We start from the raw sequence: 26867 nt of genomic DNA on the forward strand, positions 1-26867 counted from the left end.
ACGTGTTCAGTAGCATAGGGGTAGATTACTGATGTCCATGTATCTAGTGGAAGCCTGGAATGTGTTGGAACAGTGCTGTCTCAGGTGTGTTCTTTCTCTGGCATGGTACAGACATTCATGGAGGTTAGGAGGAGGTTAGATGGCTACCCAATCTAACTTAATTCACCCGAGTGCAGACCTTAAATTAGTTGTGTGGATCTAAGTGCAAACTGTACAGAGCTTCATAATGGTTAGATTGGTCTAAAAATGGCCAACCCAATCTAAGTTAACCCTATCTCCAAGGTACCCCTAACTTAGGTTGGGTTGGTTATTTTTAGACCAATCTAATTCCTAGACTTTAGTTTCCAGTGCAGCCCCAGGGCTGGGAAAGCCCAGCCACTGATCCCAACCTCAGGGCTGTGCATTTCCTACCTGCCCCCATGACACTGGGCTATTTTTAGGCTCACACATGAGCCCACTCCCCTTGTCCCTCCCCCCCAAGCCTCCCAAATCCCCCATCCCACAAGCTGCTTCCAGTAGTGGTTTTACCAGTGTTCGCCAGTACCAGGAGCCAAGCAAGTCGGGAGTGAGGGGACATTTGGTTCACTGAGGGGGCGTTATCTGGGAGTCGGGGTGCTAAAAACAGCCGTTGGCCCTGGCTGGTGGGGGAGACTGTTTCCCCTCCAAGTCTCCCTGTCGACCCCATAAGCCCCCTCTGATTCTGCAAAATCCTCCTGAACCCCAGCACCTCCGCCTGAAGACCCTGCCTGACCCTCAGTTTCTGGCCCCACAAGCCCACCCCGACAGTCTGCTACCCCGCCAACCTGACTTACATTACTTTGGATGGCCATTTGTAACTTCATCTAACCTCCCCCTAACCTCCCTAAATGTCTGTATGCTTGCTCACACTGCCCCCCTCCCTCTTTCTCTGCCTCCAAAAATGTAGGGTATGTATAAGGAACGTATAAAGGATAAAATGTATAAGGAATTCAGTAAATATCTGCTTTATAGTTTAAAAAAAAAGGGGGGGGAAGAAAATGAAAAAAAGCTTGTGGGCATGAGTGCTACAAAACAGTTAAGTTGGTAGTTCATTTTGTGGTTCTCATCAGTTGCCATTTTGTGTAGCCTCAGATTAAATTTTTATGAAAGATTAATCATTTTGGTAACTTGGAACCCCTTCCCAGAGGGGCTAATCTAGACTGGCCAGCATTGTGATACCTGAATCGCCAGTGCGTGCGAACAGGAAGATCAAAAACAAACATGATCAAATGGGCTGCTCTAATGACAAAAATATATGCAAGTGCAGGGAAGTGCAGACTATGGAGCACCTGCTCATTTGCTGACTTCTTGGAGAGAGCTGAATGAAGGAAGACCTCACTACAGCAACAAAAGAGCCTGTGCACAATTCTGGAAAAACATCTAGTCTGTGACAAGGACACAAGAAAAAGAAATCATTTTGGTTTCTGAAATAAATGTAAATTAAATCTGTGTGTGTACAGTGGTAGCTGAGTGCATCAGCTGCTTATCAAATTTCTATATTTTATCAAGAATAGATCTACTCTGTCTTGGTTTTAATGAACAAGCTCAAATCTGTTTTAGTGATTCAAAACATCTGAGGTAAAGGTTTTTTGTCTTACGTTAGACTAACTATATATTTGGGGAGAGTAAATAAGCTTTTGCTCTTCTGTGCTTTTCTCACCCCCCCCCTTTTTTTTTTTTTTTTTTTTTAACTGAAAGCAGTTGTCCAACACTTCTTCGAATCATACAGTTGGTCCAATAAGATATAAAAAGAAAAAAAAATCCCTTGCCTCATTTCCTGCACAATCACAGCTATAACATTCCTACTTTACTTAAAATACTGACAAGCCTGATATACACTATGGTAATTCTTCCACAGTGGATAGGCAGAGGGCCCTAATTGGAGTGCTACAGAGAATATATGCAAGCGTGGAAATTTTATGGCATATATATATATATATATATATATATATATATATATATATATATATATATATATATATATATATATAACCTTTATGTGCTTATTTGTTGTTCCTACTATGCTCCCCAAAAATTCTTTAAAGTTGAGCCTGGCACTGTTTCATTTCCTAAATTAGAAGAGCGGGATTGAACAGGCAATCTTAATGGGAATCATGGAACGGAGTCGTAAGAGGTGCTGTAGAATGATCTTGCATATTACAGCAGCTATTGTGGATCATTTTCTTTAAAAAAAACCAAACAAACAAAAAAAACACAAGTAAACAAACCCCACCATGAAGTGTAGGATTACAACAAATACAAATCATATTTTAAAAGAAGAGTCTAAATACAGTCTCCAGATCCAACTAAAACCAAAGATCATAGTCCTACAATACGTTCCATATGGTATGAAACAGCATGTTGGTATTAGAGTATAATTTTCTCCTTCCTTTACTTCACAGTCTTAATCTAAATTGTCTTTAAAATTGTTCTCTCTCCTCAGAAACTTTAATCCTTTTTTCCATTCACAATGCCAAATCATTATTTCTATTGAAATATTTTTGTAAATCCACCTATTTAAAAGATAGTGTTTCATACTGCATAGTTTTCAGTTCGAGAGAGAATTAATTTCAATTTTAATTTTCTCCCTCATTACAATAGATGAGGTTTAAAAACGAAGGCTGAAGCTTCTTTTTAGAGTCTACAACTCTGTTTCCATTAGAAGTGAATGGGTTTGGGCGCCTCATTTCCTAGTTAGATGTGCTGAAAATCCCAGCCTAAAAGTCTACGTAGCCTATCGAGAGCAAAAGTTGGGCCATATAGAAGTCAGCTTTCATTGATTTTAGTGGGGCCAGGTGTTCATCAAGGGTGGCATACTAAATGGGTTGGCAACCTATATGACCCATCTCTAGATCAGACTAGCAGACATGGGTCATTCAGGGATTCGGCCCTCGTCACGGCTTCCAGAGTCAGTGTCAGGGCGGGCAAGGGATTTAATGCTGTCACTGCTTGCCCTTTCCTCCATTCCCCAACTCCGCTTCTCCATTGCTGACTGCCAACGATTTTCATCCCCAAAGCAACTGACAGCCAGAAATTTGGGGGGGGGGGGCAGTGAGTGTAGGGGCATTAACCACTAGGGTGCTGACTGTGCCAACACAGCAGCTGTGGCAGCCACAGTGAGAAGCCCCCGCCGGCCAGATCTGGAGGTGGTTCATCTGGACCACAAGAAGCAACTGCATGTTAGATGGCCCACCGCTGAAGGCCGGATCCAGTCTGTAGGCCGTATGTTTGACACCCCTGATCGAGGGTATGCTCTTTGGACTTTACCATGATATCACCTAGTCTGAAAGTATAGCACAAACAAGTTCTTTGTACAATGATAAATACTTGCTTTGAGTCCCACCCATTGAATCTATTATAGTTTGTATACTGATGGAAGCAAACCACTTAGCGTGCCAGTGTCTATTCATCTATTGCATGATGATGAAACTATTAATGTAAGGCTTTAGTATCTTAATATGTTATCAGAACATTGGCTGGCAACTGAACAGCGAGTAAGTGAACCACTAATTACTTCATTTTCTGCTTTGTGAGTTAATTAAAATTCAACAAGAAATTTGGTTGTCAAAATACTCCTATTTGGTGGCTTGCCAGAATGAAATTAAATTACAAGCACAAGCAACTTTGAACTGTGTTTAATGAGCAACTAATTTCCAGATCAGAAATGGTGGGATTGTGTCAGAAATAAATAAAAGTTGTGAATTCTTGGGCAAGAGATGCCATTTGAGAACAAGCTTCAGATTTAATTAGGACTGCTTTAGAAACTAAGTCCAAGTCTTCAGGAAGAGCAAGTATACCTTTTCCTCATGAATGAGGAGCCTTAGCCCAAAAGCCTTTTTTCTATAACCTTGGGAATAGAAGGGACTAGATAAAACGTATTTGCATAACATCTTAAGATGCATGTAATATCTTCAACTTGCTGTCTGTGACACAGCATAACACAGGAATGGCACTTCACAGAAATAAGAGCCCAAATCACAGTTAAATTCAGCTTTAGTGGTAAAACTTTAGTTTAGCTTTTAATGTTTCTAACATGATGGTGTTCTGAAATCTTGGGTGATATTTCACATACAGTTTAAAGCAGAGAGCCATTTAGTATTTTTCTTTTTTTAAATAGCCCAAAGCCTGCCAAAACAAGGCAATATTTTCCATGGAAAATATTATACAGGAATGATAGGGAATTAGCTTGGGTGGGGTGAGGTGAGGTGAGTGAGTGAGTTAGTTGAGTGAGTGAGTGTTATCTCACTTAGTATCAGGGCTTTCATAGTTGTTAAAGTTACTAACCATTAGGGTATAAGAGAGAAATGAATGGTCTTCAGAGTAGTGCAACTTTTCTGAGAGGATGCTTTGTTAGGGAAAGCAGAAGTTGTTATAGATTTGTCAAGATTGAAAAAGGTTTAGTCTTTGGCATGGGATCAGCTGTGCCAAGATGTGTTCTAGTACAGTTGATCTGTCAGGTACATGTCTCTCCTGGGGCTCCAGGGTCCCATTTCTGTGGGACAACATGGGGCATATGCCTGCAGGTGGAAAACTCCCCCTTAGGGACTGCAACCAGGGGAACCCCACAGGCCAGACGATGTAGCCCTGGATGCTAGATTGTGCTAGGGTGCAGTGGGGTTGGGCCATACACGGCCGGAAGGTTGAGCATCACTGTAGTAGATGATCGTTACCAAACCTCATAGTTCTCTGAGCTGTTAAAACTTTTGTGTCCTGAGTTTTTTTAGTTTGCTCTATAACATCTGGGCAAAACAAGGCAATTTTTTTCATACTTCTTACAATTCTGAAGATGAATCAAGCAGATTAAAAAGAGGCTGAAAAACAAGAGAAAAGGCTCCTGCATAAGAGTGTAGGTGCAGCTGAGGGATGACATAAAAGTGGTGTTAGTTCTTGTTTGGGATAGCTAGATTAATTTCCAGTGGTGCACTCACAGGTGAATTAGGCAGGCCATCCATCAGGACAGTGACTTTTAGTGTTTGTATAAAAGAAATTGATATGTGCTAAGATATTGTAGGAAGATTTTAGAATTAAAATCTTCATGGTACTTTCTGTGTCCCTCCACGTGAAAAAGTGATAATGACTGAGTCTATGCAGGCCTTAGAGAGAATAAAGTATGTTTTAGAAATCCTTCAAAATGTGGTGCAGAAAACAGTCTAACCCAGGGGTTTACAATTTACAATGGACTGGATCCAGACCATAAATGTCCAATCTAGCACAGGAAATTAGATTGCACAGACCTGCATCTACAGTGCTGTCCTCTGCTGCAGAGCCTGTTGCTCTGCCATGTCTGCACTCGCTCTCACTGAAGATCAGGTGGGGATGAGTGGCAAGGGTAAGTGCAGGCAGCTGGGCTGGAGGCTTGCAACCCTTAATAGGACCTAGGTCATAAAGGGTAGCCCAGGCTAGCACAAAGTTGCTGACCCCTGATCTAAGAGGTCATTTTGCTTTAGAGCAGATTTGAGGAAATGCTGTGTGGTGAGCTATTTTGCTTTTTAAATCAAGTTTGAAAGCTATTGCCGTGTTTGCAATGGTGGTGGTAGTCTTGACTATCTGGATTGGTTAGCATAGTTTAAGCTAAGGTGTTCAAAGGTACCTAAGGAGTACAGTTCCTCAGTTTTCCACAGTTTCATATGGATGTTCCCCGTATGTGGTACTTGCATTACCAAATTGCATAACTTTAAATTATAACGCATGCTTGTGGTTATGAAACATGCCTGTTTCTGATCTTTTTTTTTTTTTTCTTCAAAATCATTTACAGAGTTCAAACTTGTGCTTTGCTTCAGTGGAACACTATACCCCTTCAGATTTGATTTTCTTAAGATGAAGTGATTGTGTGGTCAATGCTTAATTGGAAGTAATTCTTCCCATACAACACAGCTATTTTATAACAGCTGTCATAAAATCATCAGATTTTAATTTTAATTTTGCATACCTTTTCAGTACTTGTTAACTTGAAATATTCATGAATACAGACTAACTGTGCCTTAGGAAGAAGCTGGATTTTATATCAAATGAAAAACTAAATGTGCACTCACTTGGTATATATTTAGGATTCTTTTAACCAGCACAATAGCCTACACACTGCACAAGAGCTCACATTGCTCTTCTTGGAAAAATTAAATGCTGCATATGTATGCATCATATAAACTCTCCAGTTAGTTTTGCTTTACTAAGGGTGGTCACCATTTTTATATAATTCCGAGTTTCCTTCTAGATTTAGGTGAAAGACCAAATTAATAATTAAAATAATATATTAAGATAAGATTGATATAATACAAGTTGATTTAATTAACTTTTAAAATTGAATTCCTAATCTGTAAATATCTGAATTTTGTGTGTGGTTAGGGGAAAGGGGTAGATAAAGGATATCAGATTTATTTTGTAAATCTTATGAATCAGTAAGACCTTCAAAATAAATCTGAGACCCTTTCAAAACGAAACAAAACCAGATAGTCAGATTTTCTCAAGTGTTACCTATTCCTGCTGAAGTCAATGAGTACAGCAAATGTTCAGCATGTTTGTTAAATTTTATTACCATATCTGTATCTGTGTACTGAAGTGTTTTGGGCTTTTTGAAGGGCGGGAAGGGGGTGGTGTCACAGGAAGGAACCAGTCTAGAAAATCTGTTTTTCAGTACCTCAAAACTTTATTGCAAAATTTTTTTAAATACCCATTTAAAAGGATAGAGTTTGTAAGCAATTTGACACAGGAACTGCACTGTAATTTTTAATTAAATTTGGAATTATTTATAGTGAACAGGAATTTCATAATCTGCAAGAGCTCTAACTTTGGGTGTGATGTAGCAAGAATACCACATCCAACTTTTCTGGGAGTTTTTCCTGTTTGTATTATAAGCTTACTTGATATTTTTAAATATTTTAATTCAACCCTCAAATAATCATTCTCTTGCAAATGGAAGTTTGACAATAAAAAGCTTGTACAGATATAGGAGACTGTGTCACTTCTTGAACTTACCCATTTGGTATAATCAGAGAATTTGGTTTGTTTTTTCACTACCTGTAGTTCCAGCTTTTGCCAGTTCATTCTGCAAGTACCTCTGAAATCAGATTTTGGGTATTTGAAGTTAGATACCAAAAAATAAGGATGTTTCTTGGTATGTTGGCCTTCCCTTTCCTTATCATTAACACTAATACATCCCTAGCCTTGAAGTGCTTAAGATGTGAGCATTTTCCTTCAGCAATAATTTTGATACTGGTTGTAGCACCAGATGATTATTGCAATGATAGATGAAGCAAATAATATGCAATGCCTGTTGAAATACCAACTAATAAGAAAATCTCCAAAGTCTTTTGTGTTCATTGTACCCTCTCACACGAGAGAAGATATGAAGTACTTGTCTGATGTTTAGAAAATAATTCAGTGGCTGCATCTACACATTCATTAACATGCTTTTGCTAAGGTGAATTAAATTTTGTATCTCCATTGTATGGTACTAGACAAGATGCATTAGTCTATTTTAATGTGCCTTAGCAAAAGTGCACAATTTTTTTAGTGATGCTTTAATGCTCATTAAAATATTCTAATGTGCATGAAAACGCATGTATAGATGCACCTGGTGGCTAGTTTACTTTTGCTAAGTTGATAATTTCCTTAAATATCAAAAGCATACATGTCAGCTATTTATGGGGTCTGTGTGAAGCAGGCACATCTGAGGGCTTAATTTATTTCCATATTTTCTGCAGAGATTGAATACTAATGATGTGCCTCAAAGACAAAAATCTGTGGTCCATAATGGAATTTACATAATGTACTTTCTGAAGAGGGGTTAGAATTGTAAAAGGATAAGGATTGGATGTTATATAAGCTCTCTGCTTCATTCAGACTGGAAAAATTCCCATGTTGTCATTTGGTTTGTTTTAATAAAATTCCTCAGAAGTGGTAGTCATCCACTAAGAAATACTTTGCAGGTGTTCACGCTAGCACACAGAATGACAGCTTAGCAAATCTCTGTTTCAGGCATGCCTTTGAATTGTTGAAGCCAGCACTTATGAAAACCGCTAGTGACTTTCAGGAATATCAGCTGTCGTTATCCTTCCATTTTATTTTTACAAATCTATTTTGTACCTAGCACCACTCCATCCTATCAATTTAGAAGTTTATTTCCTTCCAGTTAAGAAGACCTTTTGCTGCTTAGTCCTCCCTGCTGAAAATGTGTTATGGTTGCTCTTTACAGTCAGCAAACTGAATTAACAATGTAAGGCATTGTTGTCCTTCTCACCCTTTCCCAATCTGCCATATGATTACACTATCCCCATTAGAATTATTTGTTTGTAAAGATCAGTGTTTTGTCTTTCAGGTTTTGCTGTGGCCCAGTGTATAAACCAGCATAATCCATCTCCACTTTCATCACCATCTCCTTCCAGTGGCAGTGGGAGTACTGGACGGTGTGATTCGATTACAGCCAGCTCCACTTCCACTCCCTCTGCAGCACAGAGTCCATCAGGTATTAAACCACTATTTTCAGCCCAGGCACCCAGGGGTAGGCAGTAGTATATTTTCTGAACTCTTACTGGATTAACTAAACAACAAAAAAATTGTTTTAAGTTGTTACCTTGGTCTTTTGCAATAGTGTCTACAAATGAAGTAAATTAGGACGTAGGTTTTGAAAGTCTTTTCAGCTTTGTAGACTGCTATGTTCAATGGATGTATTTTGTTGGCAGTGATTCTGAACACTAGTTGAATGATGCCCCCACCATTATCTGTTCCTTACTGGTATGTCTATATGTTCTGTTCATTTTAAATGGGAATCATTGTGCATGCATTTACAAAGCATCAATGACATGGAGCTCCAGTGAACTTTAAACACAGCTGAATGTTTATGCCAAGACATTTGATTACTGTAAAGTGCCTGACTTATATAAAAGCAAGTAACACTTAAATGTTTATATCTTCTATGTTGTATTGTAACTATAGGGCACGTAAGATTCATTTTAGCACTGCCATTGTATCTAGGTTATTGCATTTTAAAATTTGGACAGTAATTGAGGATAGTTTACTTAAATAACTGAATCTCCTCAAATATCTAAGTCTTTGGTTGGTGGAGAGGAAGTTCGAAATTGTATGTTAATTGACCATTATAACTTGCTTTCAAACTACACAGTTGCAAACCACAGTGCATTGCTGTTCAGTGAGATTTGTTGCATTCTAGTTGGAACTCTTCCATTATTCTGCTTATTGTCCAGTATTTGTAGAGCATTCCACAGTGCCTTGAATTCTGAACATACATTGTGCTGTGATCACTGACACGTGCGAGTCAGAGAGCAGCTGAGACTGCAGCTGGGTAAAGTAAAAAGATCATCCTGAAATAATTTACATTGAAATGCTTCTGTTTTGTCCCTGCTGCTGTCCCAGCCCCATTAGTTTTGAAAACTGGGGTGGCTGTTACTTATTCTGACAATGGCCCTAATGCTTGAAACACTTGATGGTCCACCACTGCTTTGTTTACCATCTAGGTGGCTATTTCATTTCTTGATATTAGGTATTCCATTATTGGCTTTCTTATAAATATTCAAATGGATTTACTATATTTACTTGAATCTAAGATATTTTTTCCCCACAAATCAACATGGGGGTGTGGAAAGCTCCTTGTCTTAGATTTATGTACAAAGTGGGGAGGTGGAGGGAGCAGGTTGCTGCTGTGGCTCTGACTCTGGCCCTCAACCTGGGTCCAGGGCCAGAGTCAGACCCATGGCACCTACCTGTCCCATGCTCTACTTGCCCTGTGCAGCTTATTACGCCCACCCTTATTGTCAGGAGCAGCTTGGTTCCAGCTCACACTGGGTTCCCTCCTAGGCAGGAGCACATGGCAACTCCATCCCCTGCCCAGCCAGTTAGCAGTACCAACCAACCTGCTGCGCCCCCTACCTAGGCAGTCAGCAGTGCCAATAATGCTGCAAGGGCTGCACTGCCTTGTGCTGTGCTCCAGGGAGGCAGAGCAACATGTGACAATAAGGTGGTAGGGGAAAAGAGGCAGAGACTGGGAGGAGGGCAGGGGCAGGGGCTGGAGGGAGGGTGGGGGTGCAGGTGGCAGGGTGGGCAGGAAGGCTACAGGGAGAAGTAGTGGGGGGGCAGAGAGCAAGAGAGTGACCTGACCCCACCCTGCTATCCACTTGGCCACTGCTTTCCCTACTGTAGCAGTGGGAGGACAAATTCGAGACAACCCTCCGTTACTCAGATTCTATACCTGGAAAATAATAACAAATTTATAAATATTCCATAAATAAAATCTAATTATTGGGAGGTCATCTTAAATTTAGGGTAATCTTAGATTCAAGGAAATATGGTGTTTACATTTTTTGCAGGAATAATTGGTTTTAAAAATGGGACCTGGGATCCCTTGATTCTTGCTTTTTAACTTCTACATCAATTTAATAAACACACACAAAATATACTAACAGTCTTATTTCAGCAATTCAGAAAGTTTACAAATAAGAGAGATAGAATCAGTTAAGATGCACTAAACACTATGCACATATTGCCAATAAGATTTGCATTAATATAACTGAAGAGTGCCTGTACATTTATTAAACATGTCTGCATGGCTACTCAATCATTGGGTATAGACCCTGCAAATTTACCCTTTAGCCATGTTTAGTTTTTCAATGTCTGATTTCCTGAATTACAACCTGAGAAAATATTCTACTGACCCTTTGTAAAGTAAGTCAGTAAGCACAGAACAGTTCTGGCTCTGAGATGCCTAGTTTTGACTGGAAATTTATTACCATTTCCATTTACTAAAAGCCCTACAACATTCTTGAAAAAATTGTATTTTCTGTACAAAATAATCATTTTTTCACTCAAAATTAAAAAAAAATAGCACAAATAAAAGAAATCCTTTGAAAAATGTTATCATCTTCTCAATAATTACTATTTGAACTCTGATGTCAGGAGGGAAAGTGGGCTTCAAAGCAAAATGTCCTGCCATCAGCCTTAATCCATGTAATCTTTAGCCTTTTCTGCTCGTGGTTTCTGTAGCCTTGCACAAGTCATGTAGTCTATAAGGCAACCAGAAACAAACCATTTGGAGCTAAATTTAAATTGCCACCTGTACTTTATCCAGAAACAGCCTGGAGGTCAGTTCATACTATGTAGCTCAGGCAAAACTTTTTGCAAAAAGGACTATTCATGTAAGATAAAGACTTGCATCATCTATGTAGAGAATTCACAGGTTGTGTTGGCAAGTGATCACTGGCATCAGCTTTCTTAAGAGAGAGATAGCAATATCATACAGATACTGACAGAGTGAGGAGACTGTAAGATTCTTCAAGACCCTAATCTAGACTCATACAAGGTTTATGTATCTAGGAAATGTATGTACTTACAGTACTTGAAGCGTGAATGTGACCAAGACCTGGCATACTTCAGTATCAAATCTGACTCTTCATAATGGTGGAAAAGCCTTAATTGTTCTAATTTTTGTCCCCATTTAAAAACTGGGCTTCGTTACATTGGGTGCTCTACAAACTTGAGGGGAATGAACCAGAAGATTGAAAAAGCTGTAAGTCTACCACTATAAAAAAAATCCCTCAAAATTCTTCTCTAGAAAAAATGAAGTGGTCTTCACTCACATAGTACTTCCTTGCTCTCTACTATTAACTACTGAATGTTTCTGACTAGATGTGGTCACCCCATTCCCAGCTGAATTATCTAAATCTTTGCCTTGAATCACATTACATACTCATGTTACATACCAATCAGTCTTGCATGTTAACTAACTATGACATCCTTGAATAGTGCAGTTAATTGAAAACAGATGTTTGTAACTCTATGAAAAGGTAAAACTCTATAAAATAATGACATCATTTGTAATCTCCCAGAATAAAATCTAGTCATTCAGTATTTTGGCATCTATGCAATATGTTTCCAGTAATCTTGCATTGATTTTATTTTTGTAATTTAAAATGCCGGATGAGGTGCAGCTTTCCATTGTTAAGTAAAATGTTCATTTTTCAAAGTCTGCACTTCAGAATTCTGCTACATCCCTTATCCTGTTTGAATTACTCACATTAAGTATATGATCCCTGTTCTGGCATACTTTGCAGGTACAGCTTCAAAGTGTCATGTCCTGAAAGGAGGAGTTCTTCCTCCATCTGTCTCCCATAGGATCAGCCTTCTACTGAATAGCTTGTAGGAATGGAGTTTTTTTTTCACATAATCCTTCATAGCATGTAGCTAAAGTGAAAATGGATAAATGAGTCTTTGTAGGGTTGATTTAGAGAATAAAATTTTGGACAGAATAGATCAGTTGTATATTGCACAATTAGTAAGCGGTGAACTAAACAGAACTAAAAATCACATGTTCACTAGTTGAGTTGGATAAGAAAGGGAATATCTACTAAACCAGGTGTTTCACCCAGCAACAGTTAAATACCAAAAAGGCCTTTACATAAAGTATCATGGGTGGTGAGCCAGGGACTTAATATTTTTGTGATTTTGTTGGGTTTTTTTTGCTTTGGAAATGAGTTATTTCCTAACGTTCATTTGCATTAAGAGGACCCTGCTATTTCCCTTAATGAGGGAGGTCACTACATTTCTGTTAAGCCTCATGCCTATTATGTATATTCCTGTCACTGACAGAAGACTGGTTATTTAACTGGTTTCTTATAAACTAAGCTTTTCGAACCATGCTGAAAGCTATCTTTCTATTCTGTTACATAGGTCTTTACAAGTATAGCAGTATAGGAAATTGTGGGATAATATTTAGCTCTTGCAATATCTCAAATCATTCCTTAGAAGTGAGAAAGCAGAAGTTATGTAGTGTATTGGAAGAAAGGAAAGTCCCTTGGAGGATAGATCTGGAAGTGTCATCACAATACCTAACTGCACTTCTTGCAGGTTGTTTCCTTATTATACTTGTGGTGTTCTTTAAAGTAACATGCCTCCTTGAACAAATGCAGTATATAAGATGAAAATGTTGTTCTCCTGTTAGTTAGACATTCATCAATGTGCTTCTAAAACAGTGTCTTTGACTTTCATTCTTGAAAAGTGTGATTTTTATTTGCTTATTCATATCTGCTAAGCTAAGGGATGGGATAGGGAAGTTTTTTACTTCTGTAAATGGAGTGATGGTGTATGTCATTTCATTATCACTATATTTCTGCTATCTTTAAAATTATATTAAGTTAGAAAATATGGTTGGGTTTTTTCATAAGGAATAACAAAAGGGCTTGGAAATGCCAATGTAATGGATTCTGAGGATTTAGGAAGGCTTTCTCTTTCTTGGGCTAACTGCCTTGCACTGCTACTTGTGGCAAATATAGTATTGACAGTAAAAGAGGTCAAATGGAGAGGAGAGTCCTTGGTTGTTCAAAAAAAAGTAAATTGCACTCTATTTGTAGACATATATTTCAAAATACTGAGCTCTGAGAGCCTACAGAAGAGCAATAGCTACCATCTTACAGAAATCATCCCTGTCCCTTCCCTTTGTGATTCAGTAACTTAACTGTGATCATGTTGTTTCAAATCTGTGATGCTAGCAGTCTTCTAACTAGGCACAAAAGTACTTTTGTTTTGCCAGAGTTTCTTTTTCTGAACCCTTCTTTTGTGCTAAGAAGTGTCTTTTATTTCTTAACTGCTGGTTGTCACTTTATCTTTTTAAAATGCTGCACTTGGTTTTGTTAAAATCCAAATGCAATATATTACTTTCCCATCTTTGGAACAGAAATAGCAGATGGTCCAATATTGTCATCTTTGTAATTTATTGTTGCTGAGGATTACAATGTTCTCATCTCACCAGAATATGTAAGTAATAGTTCCTGAATAGCATTTTTGAAAGTATTGTGTGTCTGGTTACATTTGCCTGCCAGTTCTGCTTCAGTATGATTTCAGCAGAACTTCTACTGGCTCCAAAATTGCAGGGTCTGATCATAAATACTGTATGTAAATGTCCAGAGATATAGGTAGCAACAGAAATTGAATTAATTTCATTGTTTGTAAAGATTCAGTACATCTAATTGCATTAACATTTTCCTAACTTAAGTCACATCAAGAACCTGATAACAGTTAGGAATACCAGCAGTTATGAATCTGTCCCTGTCACTTATTCTTGTTGGTACTCTAACATTGCTCCTTTGTGTTCATTCCAGTTTCCCTTCCCTGTTCCATTGTTAAAGCCTTCGTATGATATATCACTGTGTTTTCCTCTAGTAAGGTCTGGCAGGAAAGGACGACGGCGGGTGTTTAGTCTGTCGGAGGCTGACAGTCACGGTGGACACTGGGTTTAGGTCTTCAAGCAGCAGCTGCAACCGCAACTCACGCAATATCAATTCAGGCAGGTTCCTCCATAAGATTTCAAAGCCCACAACCTTTAATAGAACACAGCCATGATCTATTTCCATACTAACAGCAATGACTTTACTACTACAAGCATGACATACAGAACCTAAAACATTATTCATTCAAATACCTTAACTATTTGGCTATATTTGAGGGCATCCTATGTAGGCACAGAAATGACCTGCTTCCAAAAGGCTTTCACTGGCAGACTGGGGCAAAACAAGCATGTATTGCCAAAAGTAAAATTCCTTCTTGCGCAGAGAGGATATATCAAGTCTCTGCCTCTAGAGCAGCTGTGGCTCCAGTGGAATTCAGTAAGCTTTGATCTCTAGATTGGCTCGAAGGTAAAAAGCGAGCCAGAAGCAAGAAGCTAAGCTTCAGCTCAGGTGGAACAGAGAAACATTGAACTTAACTCTCTGGGAATTGTCCATTCAACTTTGTTTGAAAATCTTCAAGTCCTGGTCAGATGTTGTTGTTATGGAATTATTTCTTCTGGCTTGGCTTCATCCAGATAATTAAATATTTGATATGAAAAAGGAAGAAAATGGTCCTCAGAACATTGGCCATTTCCAAAACAAAGCTATATTTAAATTGGACCAGGCCAAATCAGCCTTTTGCTAGTAATGGAGTGAAAAATAAAAAATGTTGCATTGTTGCTATTGTGTAAGCAACTTTGCTCATTTTAGCTAATGTATTAGGACTCTTTTCACATAGTGTCCTAGTTGTGCTGTAGTTGTTTTTTATTTTTGTTCTCCTGTAGTGTGGTGCTGCATGATTTAAGAGATTTTCCTTTAGACTGCATTAGACTGTTCCCTTGCTCTGCTCCTGTTGGTTTCCTTTTCCCAGTAACCACTTTAGTACACTTCCGTTGTTGCAAAGTTGATCTGAGTGGTATCCTACAATGGTTGATCAAACCCAGGGCTGCTGAGCACTTCATCTTTCCACTAAACCTCATGGAAATTAAGATCACCCAACACCTTGCAGGATTCAGCCCTTGTCTGGAAACCATAATCACAAGTTTTGTAAATGCATGAGAATTAAAATTGCTATATATATATATATATATATATATATATATATATATATTTTAAGTATTTTCCCCATCTTAGCACAGCATACTCAGATTCAGGAGTGTGGTATACCTCGGCAACTGTTGAACTAACTCAGCAAAAAAGAAGTCCCCAAAATGGAACAGAATCTTTTGCATGTGGAAAAACTGATTAATATTTTCCCATGGTTATTTGGAAATGTCACATAACATGAGATGAATCTTTCTTTAAAGATACCTTGATACTCTCTGGCATCTTAATTGGTAACTAGACTTAGAGACCTGATAGAAACTTGACATACAAGAAAGGAATTCTTGTCAGATATCTTCAAAGAAACAATATACTCTATTTCTGAGGCCCCCTCTACACGTCTAGCTAAAAGCACAATGGGATCAAATGTGCAATTCACACAATTGCACCTCTTGCCATGCCATGTGTGCCTAGCAGTAGATGCAATTGTGGGATAGCACATTAGATCCAGTTGTGCTTTATGGCTGGTGCAAGGGAAGTTCAATCCTGGGTTCCCCCTACACTGGCAAGCTTCCACAGCTGGGAGCCCCATACACCCCAGTTGAAGGGTTCACAGCCATGGTGGGTCCCCATGCATCCCTGGTGCTGGTGGATCACTGCTGCTGTGACCATCTCCCCACCTTGGAGTTGCAGGGAAACCCCCAGGGCTCAAGAATTGCCACAGGAGTGGCCCTGCTCCCCTCCCCCAAACCTGTGTCCTGGGGGTGCAGAGAAACGCCAGGGGCCAGAGGATCATGGCTGCAGAAGTCCCTGCGGCTTGGGGTACGGAAAACCTCCAGACCTCGGGGATCACAGCTGCTGGGATCCCTAAAGCCCAGGGATGTGGAAACCTCCAGACCTTGCAGTTTGCAACTACTGGGATCTGTAGAGCTCAGGGTTTTTACTCTGGGCATGGTGAGCCCCTGTGTCTGGGAGCTCTGTCAGCTGATGGGGCTCCCAGCTGCAGGGGAGATCTTGCTATACATGCAAATTAAAGCTCAAAAGCAACCAGCTATGAAGTTGACACATAAAAGTACACATCTTCAAGGTCTAACTTTATAGCTGGCTGGGGCTTTTATTGTGTGATAGCTACTTTGCACATGTAGCTGCTCTCCAGGTAATTGTGCAATTAACCACTTAATTGTGCAATACCTGTAATGTGTAGAGGGGGCATGCGGTATTTTCAGCTGCACCAGAAGCAGAGATTATGACGAGTCTTGCATGTACCATCCAGTTTCATAGACTTTGGAGGTTTGGTTTAGATACAAATACTTAGATGCTTTGCATGCTTACCTGCCTGAGTTCCAACTGTTTTGAAATTTGTGCCTATTGGATTCTCTCATTGTTGAAATTATGTACAGTAGTTTTGACAGTACTTCTGGGGGACACTCACTTAACCTCCTTTTCCATCAAGGTAACATTGATATCTATCATACATATGTATGTAATATTACAGATTTATATGCCAAGATATTTTATAGTCTAGTTTTTCCCGTATGCCCTTCTTCAGGGGTCAGCAACATACAGCTTGTGGGCCAGGTCTAGCCCATGGAGTCAGAATGCTTTGCCTCTGACCGCACCTGTGCTGGGGCTGGGCAGCAGGGAGCTGTCCCCTCATGGCCACTGCTTTTCTCTACCTGCCATTTCCTGGTTGCAGTGTGGACATAGCCTCCAGCCATAAGGGCACCCGGGCTGGGCAGTGTATGAAGCAGTAGCAGTGCTGCTATAGTTTAAGCGGAGCTGACACAGCTCCACTCTGGCTGGAATCCCAGCTGAGTAGTGGGGAGCTGGGCAAAATAAATACATAAAATTAAAGCAAGACTAGAACTAGGAAGTGAAGGATTTGTTTTTTTTAATGGATTTTTTAAAAGGAGTTGCAGCACATGATTTACATTAGAGTCTGGGCATGTCTGCACATGTGCATTTAATGCACATTAGCCCAATGTAAGGTGCATTAAGGGTGTAGACACACCTTCTGTGTGCAGAATATCACTGACTGATGCACTGCATCTACCAAAATGACTAATATACCTGACACCTAAATTTTAATAGTAAGCATTTTTAGCGTATTAAAAAGTTTCATGCTGGGGGTTACCGAAAAAAGGTGAAAATTCTGGACCCGATTTCTTTTACTATTACATATCAAAAATCACAGTCATTCTAACTGTTGCACCACTACAGAATGAACTGCTGGTTGGACTTTATTAAAATGTTGTTTGCATTGGAATTCAGAGAAACTGCATGTTCAGATTTTCTTAGCACTTTGTCGTTCATGCAGTTCTTGCATCATTTCCTCTATTACCCTGTACCATATTCTCACCAAAGCTTTTCTGCACCTAATGAGAAAGATTTGCAAAGTTATTTTGCATAACCACTAGCTATTAGAAGACAGCCAAGGTAATACCTTGTTGGAGGCAAGATTTTTTTCTATAATTTATATTGATTTTTCTTTTTTTAAAAAGAGAAGCTGTCAACAAATGTGAAATGAAGTGTTTTTTTCTGAAGTGGAAATATGCAGTTTGGAGTCTTGTTACAGAATTATGAAAAATCAGCAATGGAAGCAGTAGAAACCATAGATCTCATCCATACCTCAAACCATTGATTTTCCTCTCTTTGGTGTGACTATTCTTATCTTTTCATTACATTCTATGATTTATTTTTCCTTGTTTTGCCTTAAGTTTTACATGTTCTGTTTTTACAGGATTTACTGGCACCCTACTGAAAATGTATTTGAAGATGTGACTCTTTGTTCACTAGAGTGCCTTAAAAATAATTCTGGAAGTGCCTTGAACACTGGAACATATGCTAACTGTTAATCTTGTCCAAGAAGAGAGACATGGACACTTGTCCATTATGCTAATCTGAAGTAATGCATATTGCCTGCCCAGGGGGAGTGTTTTATATTTAGGACAAAAGCCAGATATCTTTGCACCTGTGCAATATTTTTTCAGTCACATTAACACTTTACATGTTACTTACTTATGGTTTTTAAGAAGAATTAAAGTAATGGTAGATGCTAAAATGGATTTTCTTTTTGTGGTAAATCCTCTACCATAACACTGTAAGAGCTTTCCATGTTAACTCCCTAGTGTAAGGTGGGGTAGATTTGTATCTTATAGGGCAGAGGTGGGCAAAATGCGGCCCGGGGGCCGGATGCAGTTCGCCAGGCCATTCTGTCTGGCCCCCGGGGCTCCTAAAAAAATTAGGGAATTAATATTTATCTGCCCTGAGATGCCTGTCATGTGGCCCTCGATGGCTTGCCAAAACTCAGTAAGCAGCCCCCTGCCCAAAATAATTGCCCGCCCCTGTTATAGGGTAACTAAATCCCTGTCTCCTTGCATGCTATTTCTTCAGTACTTAGGAGCACCAGAGTGCAAAAGGAATAAACGCAGGCTTGCATGCTTGCCTTAAGGCTCTGAAGAGTTAATCTCTTTTCTGTTCTTCTCTGGCTGTCTTCCCTGGTTGAATTCTTACTAAAATTCTTACTAAATTTAGGATTTGGTAGTAGACTGTTTAGAAGTTTGACTACGTCACAAGTTCACTAGAACCAGGTTTTTTCATGGGAAATTGAACTGAATTCTTTTTCTTTTCAAAGAACTTCTTTGTGTGAGCTTACATCATTGTCCTTAGATAGCGCTTAGCCTTTCTTTTCTATTCTCTTCCACTTCATCCCACCAAGAATATTATTGATGTTACTGTCACATTTCATTAACTATTTCTTTTACCCATTTTTAGTATTTAATAGTTGTCCCTAATGTGAAAAACGTAGACCAGGCATTTCATGTTAATATAGCTAAACAGTTCCAAGATTTTTTTCATAATTATAAAAGGGTAAATGCATAAGCATATTGCTTCATAGATCATTGTCTTCTGCCTGAGTTTTTCTTAAGTATTTATGAAGAAGCCTTATTGTAGTGTGTATTACATGAATTGAGCACAACTTTAATGTTGATTCTTTCCTAATGCTTTCTTTAATAGATGACTCTTCAGCTCCTGAGCAGCCTCAGATGAACTTCTCCAGTCAGGTGATGTTGGTTCAGGAAACCCTTTCATCTGTCTCGCAATTTGGAAAAAACCCTGTAAAGACCAGTGAAGTAGAAACAGCAAACTTGTCCCCTAGCCTGATTCCTGCCCAACAGCCCACCATATCACTAATCTCAGATGACAATACAGATGCACTGAGCGTAGAGTCACTTACACTGGTCCCACCAGTTGACCCACACAGCATTCATACTTTCAGCTGCATTCCTCAGTCTTCTTTGCAGTCAGAAGTTTGCAGAGTGACAGAGTTAGAAGACTGCTCTGACCAGAGTCAACCAGCAGACCATGATGAGCAGTGAAGAGAAGGCAATTGATATTTTTCTTTGGCAGGGCTGATGAAACTTAGCAAGCCTCAAAGGCGAGATGATCCACAAGTAGAGGCCCTCTGATAAATAGCTCTAAATTTAAAGTATGGGCAGCTTTTTTAAATAAATATTCAGCATTTTTAAGTTGAAAGAAATCTGGTTAGATTTCCTGGCATGATACTTCCTGTTCTTATATAAAAGCAAGAGAAACTGACTATGAAAGGTACTTCAGAAGTATCTAGTTTCTTCATACTACATGAACCATGTTATCTGCAGAATCTGTACTGTATTATACTGAAGTGAAGAAACCTCATTAGGATGCCTTGGCTTCATGATATTTTATCACCGCTTCTCTGAAAACAGGCACGGTATTTCTAGAAAAAAAAATATAGTACAAGAGATGCTGTTTCTGTTTGAGACACGTTTTCTAAATTGTTGTTCTCCGGCTTTTGAAAGTTTGGCACGGGCTGTATTAAAAAAAGCAGACTTGGCTATTTTCAGTATTGTATTCATAAGATTGTAAACTTTATTATTGTGTCCGCTGTGTATATTATTTATTTCAATGTCTGAGTCACAACAAGATCCATATCTATCAAAGATATTTTTAATTAAGCATAACTCTGATGTTTGGCATAACAATTAAAAGGCTTATTCAGGTTAATAAAAGGGATTTTTGAGTAGTCTCATGTACTTTGTTGGAGAATTATCTATACGGGAATGTGAAATATTTTAAAATGCAGAATTTCTACAGTATAAATGATTGCTTTAGTTTTTGTTCTCTTCTGACAGTCAAATTGCAACACATTTGAGGTATGATGAAATCACTTGTGAGAAGAAATAAGAGCTTTTATTTCATTCTACGTATGATTTTTTTCTAAGTTTCCATCTCCAGTGCAACAGGAAAGCATCTTGTACAACAAACTATATTTACTTTGGAAGGGTGAAATTCAAAAGGGAAGGCATTGATTTTTCTGTCTAACCCCAATCAGTCATGATGTTAATCAAATGAAACTCTTTTGAATGTGATCTTGACCTGATGGCTGCCTGTTTTTGCTTGTAGATCATAATACTGAAAATATTGAAGACTTTGGGTAGTATAAAAATCAGCAGTGGTTTGGCATGTTCTTTGTTAAATTAATTCATACCCTAATGGAATTCAAGTTTCCTCCTTATTGTTAATTTAAAGTGGTAGTAAAACTTTCAAGGAGTAATTATTGCTCTATAGATCACATCAGAAATCCTCCCAAGCTCTCAAAAGTTAACAGCCATTTGTTTCACTCTTATTTTATCCATCAACATAGACAATGTGTCAGATCCTATCCTCACTGAAATAAGGAAGAGAGCTTGATTTCAGTAGTAATATAACTGGACTCCAAACTTACACATTTTAAGTATCTGTGTCTATATTCAGACTCACTGTACAATTTATATCTGTCCAACTCTTAGTGAAGGAATACATAAGCTGAATGTTGTTGTTTTTTTAAGTTTGTATTTGTGTGTGACACCAAATAGTCCTAAGTGTATATGTGGTTTCACTTTTCCAGTGTGTTTTCTTTATGAATTAGGTTACTGTTGACAAAATGTATGTATAAAGAATGTGTCAGGAGTTGTGGCAGATCAAGTCAGTTTTCACTCCAGATTCAGCTTTTGTACACTGTCCTGTTGAAGCCCCTGGGAATAAATGGGAGTAGGCATTGAACTTGTGTAATGGAAGGTCTGATTCTACAAGTGTGATACAAACCCCAAAGGAAAGGAGAGTTGGGGGTTTTCGTTGCTATTTTCAAAGGTGGGGCCAGACAGATCAGAAGATAGCACACCCATATTTCTTAGGCCATTCTTAGGGTGTATTCACGCACGCGTTGCTGTGTCTAAAGTTCATCAAAAATATATTGATTAAAATGAAAATAAAATAAAATAAATGTCTGCTGGCATGGCTCTAGGTTAGGGGTGTGGTGAGGAGCGGTCTCTAAAGACACTGACAGACGTGCAGGTCCCCGCTTTAACTCATGGCACTTTACATAAAGCTACTGCTGGCTTCCCCCTCCCCCCTCCCTTCCTGCTGACAACCCCGGGGCTGGAGCTGGGCTACATCAGCCCAGCCCTGACTGTATGTCAAATTAACCCTAGGGAGCACAAGTTCCATAAGGTGCTCTAAAGTAGAGCAGTTCATCTGATGCCTCGTTTGAGGGGGGTTTATTTTTCACGCAATCGGCCACTTTAAAAGCTCTCTGCAGCTGTGCACGTCACAACATGGCTATAGAGTGCTTTTAGGGGGACACTTCTGCGAAAAATATAACTTCTGTCTGCACCCAAATACATCTGTGCTGGCTAAAGCACCTATATGTAGTTAAGTTTGCAGAACTGCTTTTGCCAACATAAGTTGTACCCAGCCTCTGAGTGTTTACTGGCATAGCTATAAGTATACATCATAAATCCATCCTACATGAATAAATCACTGTATCATGCAAACAACAAATTGTTCAGGCTTCTTAATTCTAATATTAAAATATATTAATAAAATTGACAATGCTTAATGCTGCCTTAGGAGAGTTCACATGGTAGAATTCCAGGAGGTATTGAAACATCAGTGGTTTGAAAATCTCTTCATCTCTTTACTGTTACTCATCTGCTGTTCCTTGAAGAGAATCGTATCTGTCTTTCTCTTATCAGAAAAACTTACAAGCTACTTCCTTAGTCCCTTTCACTGTAAAAAGGAAGCGCAACCAAGAAAGCATTAGCACATCAGCCACAAATTAATTTTCTTATAAACAAAAATGGATTGAATTGGTGCGACCTCACTGTTTTCTTAACAGATCAAATGGCAAGTTGCTAGTCACAATGTTCTTTGACTTGGTATTTTCAGTGTAGTTCTCACAGGTGTGGGGCTGGACAAGAATTGTTATAGAAATAGCACATTCTCATACAGCCAAAAACAAAACACTGAATCTGAAAACACTCACATACTGTGGATTGATCTATGCCGAGCTCAAAACATGTTTTTAGGGTTCTTGCTTGACTGCAAACTAGACAAAGCCCTATGAATTATTCTTCTCTCGTGGACAAGGCAAGCCAAAGGAGTCAGTGGCATATCGAACATATCTTTTGTTCTTTCCTAGTCCATGGGTTTCCTGTTACAGATTTGATGAAACACAAGATGTTACAATTTTAATGAGAGCTATTTACCCTTCCTCAGACCTGTTCCATGCTTTCTCCTTTTCTTTCTGCCCCAATGCTCTCCTAGTCTAAATACTTTTCAGTGAATAGAAAGACTGAACTTTAGAATTTGGGATGGGCCAACTCTGGATTAATATTCACAGTTTAGGTAGTGATTTATGTAAATCCTGCGCATGGCAGTGAGAGAACAGAGAATGTGTTCCTTCGTGGATTTAGTTCTGAAGTGTCACTGCTATCTTACGTGTGCAGAGTTTTAAAATATATTGAAGGTTATAATGGTTTGGTTATAGCAAAATCAGCAGTAGCCAGAAGATTTTAAAAGTTGTTATAATCTTTTTAATTAAGCAATAGGATGTGATTAGATGCCATTCCAACACTGTTGTGGAAAGTGACCTTGGATGATTACTTTCAACCATTCAAGAAATTCAGTAGTTGCCCTGTAATTGAGTATAATTTTGCTAATAGGAATTGAATTTTATTTCTAAAATAAGGGAAACTAATAAAAGCATGTGTGTAGGTTAGATAGCAGTCCATTAGATCAAAGAATTTAGAAACCATTTCATAAAATTCAAACTTTACCCATGTTTGCTGTAATATGTGTTTCCTGTGATCTTTTATAGTCAGTCTGAAGTTGCTGTAAGCACTTGTTCTTACTGGTAAATAAGTATGAGTAATGTAATTTGTAGGTTACCTACAACCTAAACCAAAGTGCACTTGTCAAAGTATGAATGCAGGTTGCAGCCTTTTTATTATATGGTGACATGCAGCATTCAGTGATTTCATAATAGGTTCCCCAGTTATTAACATGGATTAGCAAAATTCTAATATAATGAATTATAATATATGACTTCTGTTCAAAACGTATTTTTAAACCATTCCAATGATTGTCTGGCTGGTCTGTGCATGTCATGTAACACAACAAATGAGTCTGTATAAAGTTCCTTGATTTAACTAAACAACTACAGAAGGCTTAATGAGTGTAAGTAATGATTAATGGTATTTGCTTCATTCAGATTGTCTTTTGAAGAAAATTATAGGAAGTTAAATAAGGTACAGGCTGGTACATTGTGTTCTCAGCATTGGCTTAAGATAAGGAGTCCTTTGAGTCTTATTCTCTTCTGCAGTTGGCCTTGAGATAGTCCTTTACACTATTCCACAGTAATGCTCAGGTGTAAATGACTGTGCAAAAACTGAGATGGAGAACATTTGGCTCTGTGCATAAATGGTCCTTACCTCGTATGTGAATATAAGGACTAATTGCAACTGAAATATTTATAGTGCACATGAAGATAATTTAGAGAGGCCAGAACTGAGTAAGGCTTTACCTTCTGCAAACAATGGATGATTCCCTTGAAGCCCTGAAAGCCTGACTTTTCCATATAACTGTATTTAAATCTAAGACAACTTTTGAATTTCAAACAACCTCCCAATAATTAAATTCTAGACATAGGAAAAGTATGCAGTAGTTATAAATCTCCATGTAGAAAATCTTATTCAAGGATCATCTTAAATTTTCCCCCCTCACTGCTGCCATGGGGAAAGTGTTAGCAGGGAGGAATCAGAAGATCCTGGCACCTGCCCTCCGTCCCTCCCACCCCCCCTTGGTGTCTGTGCCTCCACCATGTACTCCATGCCCCAGGCCAGAGAGGGGCAGAAGCCAGAGGAATGACTGAGGGTAAGCAGTGGTGAGGGAGAAGGTGGCAGCAGCTGCAGCTTTGACTCTGACCCAGAGGCCAGATCAGAGCTAGAGCCATAGCTGACCAAATCCTCTGCCTTTTACTCAAATCCAAGATGGGGGACTTTTTACCCCATGTTGAATGGGGGGGTCCCCTATCTTGGATTCAAGTAAATACAATATCATGTAATAGTCTTTGAAACCATTGCATCTTCAAGGAACCCCAGAGGAGTATTGCATCTTCAAGGCATAATTTAAAACCTTTTTGCCTGCAAAGATTTGGCTTTGTGACTTTTATTTAATTGGGCTGCAAACATTTTGCTTTATTTCATACCATTTTGCTGCTTAGAAAGTATATCGGAAAGCACTCTGAACACAAAGTACTGTCCTCTTATGAAATATAATTTAGTAACCTTATATATGAACTGTACTTGAATTGAAAAAAAATTTTTAAAGTAGGTTTGGACACGCACTATATTTTAAACTCCAAACCCAGGGTGAATTTAGCTCTAAAATGCCTTTTCTACATGCAATGTAGGTAAACTATTTAGTGTAGCTTACGTTAAACATTTTAAATAAATGTGAGAGTACATTTTGTTCATTTAAATTGAAGGGAAAATATATCTGGAGAGGAGTGAACTTAAGAAAATGTTGTATGTATCTGAAACTATTCAGTTTTTACAGTTAAGTCTATATTTGTTGATATTAATCATGAATCATTGCTATTGAACACCTGAACCGGAATAAATAATGCAAATTTTCCTTGTAAATGGGAGTTGGCAATAAAGAAGGTGTTACCAGAATCTTTCCTTCTCATTCATGTTCTGTTACTGAGTTTATGGAAGTGCATACAGCCCTAGCATGCAGCCTCATTGTTCCCTTTTCAGATGCTTGCTTTAATAAGGCCAATGAGCTGTGCGTGTGCGTGTGCATGTGTGTGTGTGTGAGAGGCAAATGTGGAAAGAACAAAGGCCAGTAGACGTGGGAAGCAAAAGTCAAAGGATACCGAACAAGGCTGAGCTGTATTTCAGATGGCAGTCAGACACTTTTAGTTTGAAATGGTTCTTTTTGGCTGACTAATATGACTGCTTCCCCAAATGCATCTCTGCACCCCTCTGGTGTGACTTACCAGGTTTGAGTATGGATGAAGTCCAAGTGAAGTATTGGGTATATTGTTAACTAGCCACTCTTTCCTTGGAGAACTGTTAGAGAGCACACCCACCCTGCAGAACATTCTTTCTCAAGCCAGGCATTGCTCCAGAAGAGTCTTACAAAAAATTAAATCATGTTGTACCACAAAGTGAGCTAAATAAATAAATACATGCATGCATGCACAAAGACACACACTTTTGGGGAGGAATCCCTCCCACTAAATTCTTCTGTATGAGACTCTGAAAGTACTATCAAAATTAATCCCACGCTTAGATGAAACAGGCAGCGTTATTCTTGTGTTTGAAGATGGACATCAAGGCACCAACAGGTTAAGTGATAAATGTGTGAGGTGGAGTCAGGAGGTTCTGGCTCCAGTCTTTAGACCATTCTGTCACATTATACTTTATTTCAGTATAGTTGGTTTCCTAAGTGTAATAAGGTATTCTAATATTATAAAAGCCTTAATTTGACAAACAGGCAATCAGTGTGAAGAAGCGTTCAGACAGGAGGCTACACGCTGGCATGATGGTGGGGACACGGGACGAGTGAGGGGTGAGGCCTCGCCCCCTGCCCTGTTCCCTGGAGACAACAGCGAGGGAGTGGATGGAACAGGGAGGCGAGGCCAGCAGCGCTAGCTTCTCCCCCTGCCCCGCTTCCTGCAGATGGTGACGATGGAGTGGTGGGGGGGCGAGGCCACTGGAGCTGGCCTTGCTCCCTCTCCTCCCCCTCCCCCCCCACTCCTTGGAGATGATGGCGGCAGTGGGGGGGAGCGGGGTTGGGACGCTGTGGTGGGGTGAGACTACTGTGCCTGGCCTCAGCCTGCCCCTCCCCACTTCTGTTGTTGCAGTCTGCAGGGCTGACCCAGTGGTAGTGTGGGAAGGAGCAGCCTGATGGGGGGTGGCGAGCAGGCCTGCCATGGGGGGGGGGGGGTAGCAGCAGGCGTGGCCTGATCCAGCAGCGCCTGGGAGAGGGGAGGAGCAGGTCTCCTGCCCACCTCGGGCCCGGGCCCAGTCCTTTCCTGCATTGGGCCCAGGCCCACTCCTCCCCTCCCCAAACACTGTGGCAGGGAGGGGGGGGATGGGCTTGGGCCCCAAGAAGCAGGAAGAAAGGGGGGGCAGGCCACGGGGCTCCATCCCTGCCTGCTCCCTGCCC

The 26867-nt window shown here is 39.5% G+C and overlaps 1 protein-coding gene across 7 annotated transcripts in view; it reads left to right on the forward strand.

Moving 5' to 3' along the window:
- The window catches only part of CLEC16A (C-type lectin domain containing 16A), a 195471-nt gene extending 170105 nt beyond the window's left edge, over positions 1 to 25366 (forward strand). For 3 of the 7 annotated variants that reach the window (XM_019494697.2, XM_019494698.2, XM_019494700.2), the window contains 3 exons: positions 8333 to 8479; positions 14186 to 14305; positions 19347 to 25366. In XM_019494697.2, the coding sequence (XP_019350242.1) occupies positions 8333 to 8479; positions 14186 to 14305; positions 19347 to 19708 (629 nt within the window). In that variant the 3' untranslated portion in view covers positions 19709 to 25366. Of the gene's footprint in view, positions 1 to 8332; positions 8480 to 8696; positions 13414 to 14181; positions 14306 to 19346 lie in introns of those variants that run through there. The other 4 variants (XM_019494701.2, XM_014610767.3, XM_019494702.2 and 1 more) reach the window with 3 other exon arrangements.
- Positions 25367 to 26867: the final 1501 nt, after the last annotated feature.

The sequence above is a fragment of the Alligator mississippiensis genome, chromosome 13 (assembly GCF_030867095.1).
Source record: "Alligator mississippiensis isolate rAllMis1 chromosome 13, rAllMis1, whole genome shotgun sequence".
NCBI lineage: Eukaryota > Metazoa > Chordata > Crocodylia > Alligatoridae > Alligator > Alligator mississippiensis.